The 13,993-nt window shown below is 40.0% G+C and overlaps 1 protein-coding gene across 2 annotated transcripts in view; it reads right to left on the reverse strand.

The window, feature by feature from the left end:
• Nucleotides 1-13,993, reverse strand: part of CCDC60 (coiled-coil domain containing 60) — a 205,420-nt gene that overhangs the window by 105,772 nt on the left and 85,655 nt on the right. For both annotated transcript variants that reach the window (XM_075898140.2, XM_075898139.2), the window contains exons 2-3: nt 9,228-9,320; nt 6,473-6,564 (exon numbers count right to left, since the gene is read on the reverse strand). In XM_075898140.2, coding sequence (XP_075754255.2) covers nt 6,473-6,564; nt 9,228-9,320 — 185 coding nt within the window. The remainder of the gene's footprint in view (nt 1-6,472; nt 6,565-9,227; nt 9,321-13,993) is intronic.

The following is a 13,993-nucleotide window of genomic DNA, read 5'->3' on the forward strand; positions in this document are numbered from 1 at the left end:
TTCAGAAGCAGAAAGTTAACTTGAAACCTCTCAGAAATTATGAGCTCACAAGCCTGTTATTACAATGTCCATTACATGTGAGAGAACCTTTTGAACTTTTTTAACAGTACCTCTAAAGAAAAGCTTCTCTGAGCTTAAATATTTCTAGATGGGTGCAGGGCCATTTCTGAACTCCCTGTTGGAAGTATCAGCTGATAGGCTAAGTCAAGCCCTCTTCAGTTTACGTAAATCTAGTGAAAATTATACTTGTAGCAAATGATTTGAGATAGCCCAATTTTAATTAACAGAGTCGGTGAGGTAATATATTTATTGAACTAACTTCAGTTTGTGAGAGAGACAAGCTTACTCAGAGCTCATCTTCTCAGAAAGCTTCCCTTACCAACAGATGTTGGTTCCAAAAAAAAAAAAAGATATTCCCTCACTCATCTTGCCTCTCTAATATCCTGGGACCAACGTGGCTACAATCAAACTTTATACAATGTTAAACAGTTATACAATCACAGGGATAGCTTGCTTCAACCAGGTCCGTGATGGAGTCATTTGGTTTCTCATGTCAGAAACTCTTCTCCAAGGCCTCCCCAGGAGAAAACTTTCCCATGAGCCATCCTTCTCTATTAAAAAAACAATTATGCTGCAATCAGATCCTGCTAATGGAGTTCCTCCTGCTCTGATCATGAATTAGCCCCGTAGTCAGTGTTCCTTCTAAGATTTTCCCAACCACGAGCTGAGTGAGTTGTGGCTTGTGTACCAATATTGAGGTCATGGGTGCTGGTTTGGATGTATACCACCGTGGAACCCGATTTATTAACACACACATGTTTCCGTCTGCTGGAACAGAACCCTCTCTTCTCCCCTCTGCCTCCCCCCCGCCCCCCAATGCAGCATATCCCATTCCTGGCCACCGGAGCAGACACCTCCCTCGCCATCTGGGGGATCCTGTTCCCAGCTGCCGGAGCAGACCTCGCCCTCCCCAAGCCATGTGGCATTTTCTGTTCCTGGCCGTTGAAGTAGACACTCCTCCCACACCAGGAGGTAGGTCCATTCCTGGCCCCAGCCACCAGAACAGGCCTCAGCCCACCCTGCCATGTGGCAGCCCTGGCCACTGGAGCAGGCCTCCCTGCTGCGGCCATGGGTCAGGTCCTGCTCCCCCATCCCAGTAGCTCCCCCACCACGCTGTCTCAGCCGGCCCAATCAGCTAGAGCAGCTGCCTGGCGTGTGAGTTCTGCTGTGCAGCTCTCCAAAGGAGGTGGGTGGGGGAAGAATTTTTTGTGCATGGTGTGCACCTTAGTGGGAACTAGGCCCATGGTCCTTAAATTCTCAGGTGCATCAGATTTTTTCTGAATGATTCAGAGAACTGTTCCTCCAGCCCTAAAATACACATATTCATTTAAATTAAGTTAGGGTTTCTGAGAAGTATAAAACTGCCAGCCCTCATAAATAGGGCTGCCAGGTGTTGGGTATTAGACTGGACAGCCCAGTATGTGTGGCATGTGTCCAGTAAAAAAAAAACAGAAAAAACCGGACATGTATAATGTCTGGTATTTTCTGTTTTTCTCAGATGAAAGGCCACTTGGTAGGGAGAGTGTGTGGGGATTTAAAGGGGCCGTGACTTTTTTGTGTGTGCGGGTTTTGGTTTTTTTTGCTCAACCAATTTTTTCCCTGCCATGTTCGGTATTTTTTGTGAAACTATCTGGCAACCTTGCTCATAAAGGAAACTCCAGATCCTATCCACAAAATAGATATGAGAGGAATTATTCACTTCCAACACTGTCTAGATACAAAAGGTTTATGTCTCATCTCAACTGTAATGGTATCACCTCTAAAGAAATGAGGCGTCTTCACTCTCAACGCCCAGTCAATCACAGGCCTCTGCAAAGATTAATAATGATTCCTTTAGTGCCAGTTGTTATGGTGGATTTTGTCCAAAGGGAAAAAATACAGAACAACATGAAGTGAGCTCCATCTAACTATATCACAAATTTCAAGAAACAATACTGACCAGAGGGTTATCATCAAAAGAATTTTAATTTGACGTCAAAGAGGCAATCACACTGAAGATTAACAGTGAACAATGCATAAAGACAGCCAATCTAGTGTAGTTCTCTTGAATAGCAGCTAACAATAAGGCTTTTATGGAAAAAGTAAGTCATGCCTTATTGCCAAGTGGTCTATTAGCCTAGATAACATACTATTTTGTTTTATTTTATTGACTATTTATTACCTAGATTATGAGAGAAAGTTTCATTAAGATTTGAATAAGCAAAATAATCAGAGAAGGAGTTCAGAGAGGGAGGGAGAATGTAAGAACGATCATTGGTTAAAGCAGAACTCTGATAATACCTGTCATAACTAGAATGGAATTCAGGGATAAAATTTGGATCACGTAAAACTATCATGCTTTTGTGAATTTTAGTCTTCTAATTATATTGCCGCGTATATGTACAAAGAGGAGAGTAAAGCTTTCTGTGAGAAACAGCTCTGAATTTTCTGATTTTTGTGCAATTCCAATTTCAGTCCAAAGTTAGAAAAATGTAATTTGTGCTTTTAACATATATTATGCTGATAAAATATTTCAGACACTCAGAGAACACACATTTGCCCAGTTTAACCTAAGAAATTATCTGCTTCTTGTACCAATGTCTATCTTCTTTATTGCTGCTTGCTTTAATTCAGCTACTGTTGTCTGGAGAATGATTTTCAAAGTCTACAGTTCTCGTTGTAAACACTTGTATAATCTGTATCCCACTGGGGTTGACAGTGGTAATTTGTCAGCATTTATTTGCAGCAGGCTCTAACTAAACCTCGCCAGGAGTAAAAAAAAAAAATCTTTTTTGTGAATAAATGCTGGCTGTTTTATTTGCAAAAAATGTTTACTTTTTCTTACTTTGACACGCAAATTAAAGAATGCTAGAAGGTTCCAAGGAAATATTTCAGAAGACTGTAGTTACCCACTGCAAAGCATACACAATGCAATTTAATATCTAGTTAAGCTATTACTGAGCAAATATAGTGAATGGTCTCTAAGTAGTGCAGTGCAATCTGGCAGAACAGCAGACCAAGGAGTTATTTAGATGTTATTCTTTTTAACGTTTCACTACATTGATTGTGAAAACAGGAATTAGACTGCTCAGTTACAAGCAACGTCCCCTCTAATTTTTTTCATTTGTATGTGGAATAAATTTAGTTATGAGCACCAAGACACATATGGATGTGCACCACCACTAGAAACACTTGCTGCCAATTGTTAGTGCTGTGGGCACTTTTCATTTGAATCTCTCCTTGGTGGCCACCCAAGCACTCAGCATACAGGAAACACTGGTTACAAGGAATTAAGAGAAACTTTGGGCCTGACTCTCTAATTTACATTGCACCAGTATTGTACCAGTTTAAAATCATAGTAGACAATAAAGAGGCACAAGTGTAAAATTAGTAAATAACAATGGCGAGTCAGAGGACTGGATACTCATTTACAATAAGGATCTTTCACACTAAGGCTCAAATACTTTGGTTTAATTCAGTTGTTGGGTTTAGTGTGCAGTTGTGGGTGGCACTGGTGGCTTGTGACACAAAGAGAGATGATCTAGTGGTCCCTTCTGGCCTGAAACTATAACTCTTGACCAGTTTGGAAGTATAGAAGGGCCTTAAAGTGAATGCAAGTATAATTTTACTTCCACCTTACATACTTTAAGGTCCCCTTACATTGTCAGAGAGGTATAAAGGGGCCTTAATTTACATGAGAATCTGAATGTGATAGGGTGTACTGGGCCATGTGAGCCTACCACACTTTGCTCCACCAAAGGAGCAGTGAAGGTGGGTCCTCCAGGCCTGTCTAGAAAGGCTGCAGGGAAGCAGCCAATCAGAATACAGCAGGATCTGATAAAAGGAACTGCATGCGATAAGCCAAATGCTTGTTTGGCATCAGAAGAGTAAGGAAGGGTGTTCCTTCTGGGTGTCATGGGAGAACCAGAAGATAGTAATTCAAATAAAACAGGATTGCTATTTGTATGGTCCCTGCATTGGTACCCACAGTAGTGGGAGAGCTAATGTGCACCCAACCCAGCTGCTGGGGAAGTGGCCAAAGCCCCAAGAAGTAACAAGTTTGTTTTAGAAGAAATTGGCTGGGCCATTAGACCCAGGGATGAAATCACCAAAGAGGGTCAACCATTTGTTGAACTTTAGTAATAGAGATGTAGCTGTGTTAGTCTAGTCTCATCACCTAATAAACCATCTTGTTAGTCTTTAAAGTGCTACATAGTCCTGTTTTTTGTTGAACTTTGTTACTCTTCCCCCATGCCCCTGGAAGGGGTCTGAAGTTAAGAGAAGATCTGGCTGGAGAGCTGGAACACCACAGAAAAACTAAATGTGGAGTCTCCAGGGGAGAAAGATTTGGGTCACTATTCTCTAATATGGCAGGGACAGACTTAAGAAAGCCTGGAAGAGGCTGAGGACTGAGCCCATAGACAGAGCTAAAGATTTTAACAAGGGTGGAGGAACAGGCCCTCTTGACCTTTTACCCAGGAAGGGGTTTGCTCATTCACACATTAGCTGCATGTGACTTGGTTGGAGGGCTGAAACACTGAAGATCTGACAACATTAACATACAACAAACAGTGCTGAGTATATATGTGGGTTCACACCCAGTTGACAGGAGGTGCTCACAACTGATCCAGAGTCTTTACTACTCAATAGTTAAGGTAATGTTGAGTTTTATACTTAAAGCAAGTTTTAAATCTCTTACATTGCAGATTAAAACTAACAGGGGGAGCTTTTCAAAAGCACCTAAAGGATTTCAGAGCAAAAGGCTCACTTAAAGTCCCACTCCATTCTAACATGTGGATGTACTCATTACAAAATATAAGGAGTTGATTGATATTCAGGTCTCTTCACCCCTGAGTGGGTATGTCTACAGTACAATTCTATTTCAGGATACCGGAATATCCCAAAATAGCTATCCTGCATCTTTACAGCAATCCCATTATTTCGAAATATAGCAGGCTCGCTATTCTGACATCCCTGTAAATCTCATTCCATGAGGATTAAGGGACATCTCCCACGGAATAATAGGTTATTTCAAAATTTGGCACTGTGCAAATGATGAAATAAGCTATTTTGAAATCAGATCAAAATAAGATATGCAATTTGAGCTAAAGATGTTAAGGACTAGTTGACTATCTGATAAGCAAATGTTTATCAGATAGTTGAGTTGACTAGTCGCTTCCCCCCCCCCCCCTGCTGCCTCTATCACACAGAGGCAGCAAAGTATGGGGGAAGAAGGGGTACTTCGAAGTGGCAGCGCTGCATTAAGCCTGGGCAATGGGCTCTATGCAGTGCTGCTACTTTGAAACACTGTGGCAGCATTTCAAAGGGGCAGTGCTACACAGACTCCAGGATCAGCTGTGCGGTGCTGCCCTTCTGAAACGCCACAGCGGTGTTTCAAAGTGGCAGAGCCATGTGAAGCCCAGGGTAAGCTGGGCCCTCGCTGAGCCTAGGCTCCGTGAAGCATTTCTGTGGAACCTGGAGTCAGCTGGGGACTGGAAATGCTGCACGGAGCCCAGGGTCAGCTTGCCCTGGGTTCTGCATGGGATTTCAAAGCTAGCATGCTGTGTCCCAGGTGCTTCCGCTTTGAAATGCACAAGAGCCCTGGGCTTTTGTGCATTTCAAAGCGGGCATGCCGCATGGAGCCTGGAGTCAGTGGGACTTCCTACTGGCCCCGGGCTGCACATAGAGTTTCAACTTTGAAATGCACAAGAGCCCCCAGTAGAGCTCTTATATATTTTGTAGGAGGAATGCGGAAGTGCCTATCGACTAGCTGAGTAGTTGATGGAAATTCTGTTGACTACTCAACTATTAAATTAATTGATATTTACAACCCTTAATTTGAGCTACAGTGACGTGTAGACACACCCACTCTGATTACAGGTTCTCACATCTCATGGAAGGTGCCAGAGAGGGAGTTTGCACCCTGGAAGCCCAGAGAGAACCAGTGACTCGGCTGCTGCCCAGACCCAGCTGGTTTGAAAGCACATGGGAATCCAGAAGCTGGGGTTGGTTATAAGTGTCTGGTGACTCCACATCCATTTTTAAAGTTGTATTACAATATTGACACTACTATTTTCTACCGTCATTCTTTATATACCCTAAGATTTTGCTCACTTTTTTTACTGCTTTGATTACTGATCAAACCACAATATAGATTTGGCAAAGACTGAAGAGAGGGTGGCAAGTGTCTTAATAAGTTATATTATAATAATGCTGTGATGGTGCTTTGTTAAGGCTCTGTAACATAGACCTACATGCAGGCAAGACATTATGAATAAGCATAAATGATGGAGATAGAGTAAAACTCCATTTCTGAACTGTTGGTAGGTAAAGTAGCCTAGTTTGTCCATAACCAGATTGCTGCTATTGCAGCCCAAGGAATCTCTTTTCTACCCATGGCCTTAGTCAATTTCTGTGTACTCTCAATTCTTACCTTGTGTGAATAAGATCTTTACTAAGAGTCTTCAGATCCTTTTCTATTTGTTTAAATGATGGGGGCTTTTTCAAAGGTGCTTGTGCAGTAGACTGTAAATATTTGTAAGGAAAAAAATTGAATGTTAATGAAAATAGTTCATTAAAGTGGAGGCAGCAGATGCAGCTAAATTTAAGATTGCACAATAGTTCTTTTAAAAATATTATTAGCATCTATGTTACAGCTTTCCTATATTTTGTAATGGGGAACTCTTTATCTTTTGTTTACTCTATAATTTGCCTTCACATTTATATACCAAAAAATTAGGTTCAATCAACCTTTCAACATTCAGTTTTGTGCCACACACAAGGGTGATATAGCAGATTTAAAATAACCAAAGGGTGAGAGCACAATGCAAATAAAAAATAAAAATAGAAGTCTTGTAGCTAGAATGTCAAATGCAACCCGGGCAGAAAGGTACTAAGAAGGAAAGGTACTTTAGAATATCCAATGTAGTAACCAGCTTTCAAGGCTTTTCTTTAAATTTATGCTGTAGGAATTGCTTCATTGTAGCTAGCCACAGACTATAATGTGGTTTTGCATTGTTATATTACACATCAACTAGAACATATGCTTGGGTGGTTTTTGATGAATTGCAGCGACAGACTTGCTACAGTAATTGTTCTGTGCTTAGCAGAAAGAGACATTTGAGTAAAATATCTACAAGACATTCAATAGTCAAAAATTATGCAGTTAGGTCACTCCAAGTAAAGGCTGGGAAGGTTCTATTGTCAGTGGAATAACGCAAATATATACCAGCTGGTCCTATAGATCTAAATATGTGCTATGGTAGCAGATGTTCTAAAAATCAATACAATATAAATAACTTTAAAATGAAAGCTATAATAATGTGCTAACCATTTTTGCATTGAGAATCAACATATGTTAAGATTCAAGCCTTTTAAAACTTGTAAATGGAAATAAACAGAATGGAAGAGATTAGCATTACTAAACATGGGCACTAACAGCAATTGTGATACCAAATAGGATCCAATCCTACTATCCTTACAAAGGCAAACCTTCTGCAGACGTCAGATTGCAGGTGTAAGAAATTGGCCCATGACATTCAGATGGTTTATCAGTTAGAGAAAAAGGATTTTTTACTACCTTTTGAGAAAGGGGTTCAATGAGGTTGAAAGTAAGGGTGTAGTATTACAATTATAGTAAGGATTTAACAAAAAACAGCACTATGTAGCACTTTAAAGACTAAAGACGAATTTATGATCTGGACGCATGGCCAAGAAACACTGGAGACATTCCACAGAGATTTTAACAACCTACACCCCACCATCAGTCTCAGCCTTGACCATTCTACATGAGAGATCCATTTCCTGGACACCACAGTACAAATCAGCAATGGAAAATTAGACACCACTCTCCACAGAAAACCCACCGACTCATACAGTTACCTACATGCCTCCAGCTCCCATCCAGAACACACCATACAATCCATCGTCTATAGCCAAGCCCTTTGATAAAACCGCATCTGCTCCAATCCCACTGACAGAGACCAGAAACTTCAGGATCTCTACCAAACAATTATAAACCTCAACTACCCACCTGGAGAAATAAAAAAACAAATTGAAAGAGCCAGACGAATACCTAGAAACCATCTACTTCAAGACAGACCCAAGAAAACCAACAATAGAACACCACTTGTCATCACCTTCAGCCCCCAACTTAAACCTGTCCAACACATTATCAATAAACTACAGCCTATACTGGAACAGGATACTAAACTCCGAGAGGCTCTGGGAGACAGACCCATAGTCTCCTATAGACAACCACCTAATCTCAAGATGGTTCTTACCAACAACCACAGGACATACCACACTAATACCAACCCTGGAACCTTCCCTTGCAATAAATCCCGTTGCCAGCTTTGTCCACATATTCACTCTGCTGATACCATTATTGGACCTAACCAATGGAGTTATAAGATCAAGAACACATACTCCTGCGCATCCAGAAATATAATCTATGCTATCATGTGCTGAAAGTGTCCGTCTGCTATGTACATTGGACAAACATCTCAGACACTTCACCAAAGAATCAATGACCACAAAACAGATATTAGACAGGATCACAAAGAAAAAACAGTTTCTTGCCATTTCAACCAGAAAGGACATTGTCTCAACCACTTGATTACCTGCATCCTGCTTCAAAGACATTTTAACACCAGACTTGAAAGAGAATCCTCTGAACTGTCATTCATGCTTAAATTTGACACTTTAAACCTAGGTCTAAACAAAGACATTAATTACCTTACACATTACAAAGATAGCTTCCCCAATTATCACCTCTACTATCATTAGCTCACAGACATTTACCTTCCCCCCCCCCATCCCTCTTCTGTTCTGAAATTTGATTTGTCCTTTTCATATGTGTTCATTTTTTTGATTGTATCCTTTGGTATATATGATTGTGCCAATTTTCTTCCACTATTTGATCTGAGGAAGTGGGTCAGGCCCACGAAAGCTCATCACCTAATAAACCATCTTGTTAGTCTTTAAAGTGCTATATAGTCCTGGGTTTTTTTTCAGCTACACCAGACTAACACGGCTACATTTCTATCAGTAAGGATTTAGGCCTTGATTCAGGAAGGTACTTACATAGATAAGTAACTTTCAGGATGTGAGTAGTCTTATTGGCTAAAATTATGCATGTGTTTAAGAACTTTGCTGAATCAGAACTTTAATGAGCAATTTGAACTCACCTTTGGTCTTGGGGAAGTCTTTGCAATAGTTACTTCATCCACTTTCTTTAGTACTTCTTCCTGAGTAGCAGATACCTCCTCTTTTAGTGGTTCCTAAAAAATAAGTCAAACATAATTATTATGTACTGCTAATGCTAAATTTCTGATTATTTGTGTAATATAAAAACATGATCTTCTAAATTAGATGCACTAATCAATATTCTTGTGCTAATCTATAAATATGCACAGTCAAAACAATGGCTGATTTTCATGAGGAGAAAGAAATACAAATCTGTGTAATTTTGGCACATAAAAATGTATTCACATTTGATGCATATACAAACAGACCTCTGTGCAAAATGCATGAATAATTTTTAAGTTAAGTTGCTTGAGTGCTTAAAGTGCTTCAAAAACAACATTTCTCTTGGAAAATCGTTTAGCTGGGCCATTGTGTCTAACCGAAAAGGAAAATCCAATTTCCAAAACTAGAAATAGGAAATTAATTATCTGTAAATGCTGTTCTCTGAAGTTACACACTGTCATAGATCACCATTGGGTCTGTGTTTCAGCACATAACCAATGTTTAGATACATGCATGCCCTGAAGTGGAAAACAGACACTTCCTCTCCTCCAAGCACCAGGGTTTTTTTCCCAAGTAGGAGGAAAATATATTCCCAAAGGTAAAGAGTGTCCCTTCTATAAGTCACCCTGGTATACATCCATTCAGCACTAAAGTTGTTGACGTTTGTAGGAACTGATGAGTTAAAAGTCCTCTCATTCCCTGATCTTAAGTTGCACCAAAAAACCAAACCAATTTGCACAAATGGAAGTCAGCCATGGGAAAAAAATTCCCTGCTTTAAGTTGTTTCAGTGTAAGTACAAGTTTTTTGGAATATATCTTGGACTTATAGCAAGGATGGCCTGTACAAAAAACAATATATTTTAAATATTTTAATAAAAAAAGACAAAAGGTTACAGAACTCTTAAACTAAGCTCTAAACTCTCATGCTGAGAGGACAGCAAAATGATTAATTTTTCCTACAGTATTTTTGGACTAAAGAGCTGATGTATTGACTAATTTAATCAAAACAGGACTAGCTAGAGACTTTGGTTAGCTGCATCCAGAAGATTATAACAGAGTTGACTGTTTACTAAAGAGGTCTGCTCTTGAACACCAAACTCAGTGCTTTGGGACAACTGGTCACGGAGCAGTAAGTGTTAAGCACCACCAGAGGAGCAAGTTCAGGAATGGAGGGTGTAGAAACTCCCAATCAACACAGAGTTTTTCACCAGAACAATGGTTCAGTATGTGGGAGGTACACAATTCTACAACATTGGAAAGTTGTCAAGATCAATGTTCCAATGTGTGTCTGATGCAGTCTCCGATGCCTACAAATGGGGACAAATGAAAACAATTTTATAAAAATGGAAAATAAGGTACAAGAGTCAAAGCATCAGTGCTTGAGATAGAAACAAAATACAGGACTATGTAGCACTTTAAAGACTACATAGTCTTTAAAGTGCTACATAGTCCTGTATTTTGTTTCAGCTACACCAGACTAACATGGCTACATTTCTATCACTAATCTGCTTGAGATAGGATTTTTTGAGAAAAAGACATAAGATATCTGAGGAAATGTTGAGATAGTGAAAGGTAGCTGAATAGCTAGAGGTCCCAGAACGCATTTTCACTGCACAAGCTTTCCTGTGGTTGGAGAGATGCATTAATGGGCACCTACACAGGTCTTGGCAGCACATGTTTACTGCTGAAATCCCCAGTTTAGAACTTGGAGCTTGGGAAGCTTCTGCCTTGGAGTATGGGCCCAGGAGTGAGGATCTATTTATCACATTGATCTCTCTACAGGAAGTGAGGAGAGAGAAGAATGAAATAAGAAAGCCTGCAGGAAAATACAACCTAGAACCTTCCAGCTCAGATATAATCTCACTTTGTTGTTCATAAGAATATAGATTAAACTCAGGAAGGAAATGAATTTGTGTATTTTGGTAAATACCTCATACATGTGCATGCATGCATGCAGGCAGGTACTCTTTTCAGAGTAGGGTGAAAATTATCCATTCAAAGAAATTTAGAACTGTTCTAGGGATTCTTCAGTCTTCTTTCCCTCCACTCCTGATTTTTCTGTTTTCAATTCATGTTTAATCCTTTATAGTGGATCTCTTCTCTCCCTAGCAACTCAGCAACAGTGGAAATATTTGCCTGTCTCACTCCGGTCAGCATGTCTTTCTGGGCCAATGACACCTAAGGCTAGATTCTGTCTCACTTATTATGATGAGTAGTATCCTGACTCTCTAAGTAATACCACTAAAATCAGTGGGATAGTTTGTGGAGTAAGAGCAATAGAATCTAGCCCTAATATTGCATCAGTTGTCTACATCTATGCAGGGGCAGATGACCGTTTTGAGGGGCCCCGGGCAGCATAATTACGTGGGGCCCCCCTTTGCCATGGTGCATGCGCAGTGACGCCATGCGCATGCGCGGTGGTGCCACGGCGCATGCGCGGGGCTTTTTGAAGCGCGGGGCCCGGGGCGGCCTCCCCGTTCGCCCTGCCCTATATCCGCCCCTGCATCTATGAGAACATGTAGCAAGGACTATTGTGAAGCTACACTATCTCAGCAGGTGCATTAGGAGGCAATGTGCCTCAGATAGGCTCAACTCCTCCTCGGAAGAAATCCGTAACCATCCTTTATGGGACACAAGGTACATCTGCTTCTGCTTATGGCAGCTCTGTTGGCTACTGAGAGGCAGTGGAAGGGCAGAGACATGCCTCCAGCTATTCTGGCCATTGTAGCTGGAATATATCCCTTGCACTAGAGATATGATTCAGGCAGCCCTAAAACAGAATACATGAGGGGATTGTTCTCTGTAAAATGCTGTTAGCTGAGGGCAGAATCTAGCACTGAAGTAGAACAAGTACATGTGTAATTACCACACTATCATATAACAACAGAGTTCTGTCTTTTTAATTTTCAGTGTCTGAAATTGGAAAAAGTGAAGAAAACAATATAGAAATGTCTCATCTGTTCAACTCCCAACACAATATTATCGAAATGATCCTTATAATCATGACAAGGATTCACAAAAGGATTTTTTAAAATTTTGTTTCTCTGAGTAAATAGGCTGTGAGGAAAAATCCCATCTCCTTTTAAAATATTTAAAAGAACAGTTCCAGTGATCATTTCCCATTTTCAGTATTACTGAATTGCCATGACACAATATCACACAAATCCAGAGGTAATGAAGCACTGGTATTTTTATAAATACCAAAATCCATAAATTATCTATGACAACATGGCCCAAAGCAAGACGCATGGGAAATCATCCAAAATATTTCTGAAGAGGATGATTAAGGTCAGTAATTTTTGCTGAAATCAGGACGTATGTATCTAGTACAGTGTTTCCCAATTTTATTTGGCCACAGAACCCTTTTAAACTTGAAAGACTTTTGTGGAATCCCTAACAGCAGTCTTATATATGGAGCTCAAAAAGTAGACCACAAATAAGTAAGGGTAATAAACAAATGCTAAACAAGGTCATGAGATCAACATTTAGTTTAACTGCACATATTTAAAAACCAAAATCAAATTAATTAATAAATATTAATTATTATTTTTTAATCATAAAATATTATTTTAATGGAATTTTCTTGCTGGACCCTTATTTTTACTTCACAGAACCCCAGGGTTCCACGGAACACCATTTGGGAAACACTGATCTAGCAGCTCTGGAGAAAAATGAACTGCAGAAAAGCTACAGCAGGTGGAGCTAGATGCCACTTGATTGGACTCAACTTTGTTCTTGCAAAACTGACTCTGAATCCTTCCCATGCCTTTCAAGTTGCATAGGGCACCAATGAAGCCATCCTTTGTCCATTCTCTATGTTGTTAAGTTCTATAGGCTTTTTGTCTCTAGGTACTGTTTTACACATTGATTCTATCAGTCACCTCCTTTTGTGTGTTCCTGCAGCTATCCAATGCATGGATCCTGCCACAACAGACACTCTAGGGCTCCATTGCTAAAACATGTCCCAAATATGTTGTGTGCTGAGCCCACGAAAGCTCATGATACCATGTACATGTTTTGTTAGTCTTTAAGGTGCTACTAGACTGTTGTTTTTTAAGTTTTTTTTCTGGATAATGTTGGAGATAAAGAGCTGTTGAACACTTGGACAAATCTCAGCGTTTTTTTTACATTCTCTCCATTGAACATCTCATATTTTCCTGAGGTATTTGCTTTTGAAGGCACTGAAACACATGCCTATATCTTTGGTGGATTTCTAGTTTTCACATCTATATATTAAGGTGGAAATAACATTTAAGTTGATGATTCATAGTTTGGTCTTTTAATGGTAGATTTTTGATGATCATCTTGTTTAAACTGGCGAATGCAGCTGTTGCCTTGCCAATTTGTGATATTATTGCCTTCTGGCTATCCCCAATGGCTTGCATGTTACTGCCAAGGTATGTGAATTGGCTCACTGCTTGTATTACTTTGCCTTCTAAAGTAATGCATGAGTTGGGAGTTTTATTACTGCTTTACAGTTATAGTTGCAAAACGTTAATGTGTTTGAAATGAATCTGTGCTGCCTCCATCACAGAGCACCCATTAGCCATATGACTGACTTAGTGCATTTGTTGCTGGCCTACCATCAACCTAGTAAAGATAACTCTTAATCATGGCAATAAATCTAATCAGCTCTCATGAAATCCTGGATGTTGAGGTGCCAAAGCTTCATGTTTTGGCTGCTTACAGGACTAAATTCTGAATG

Source organism: Pelodiscus sinensis, chromosome Z (assembly GCF_052426305.1).
Source record: "Pelodiscus sinensis isolate ZL-2025 chromosome Z, ASM5242630v1, whole genome shotgun sequence".
NCBI classification, from domain to species: Eukaryota; Metazoa; Chordata; order Testudines; family Trionychidae; genus Pelodiscus; species Pelodiscus sinensis.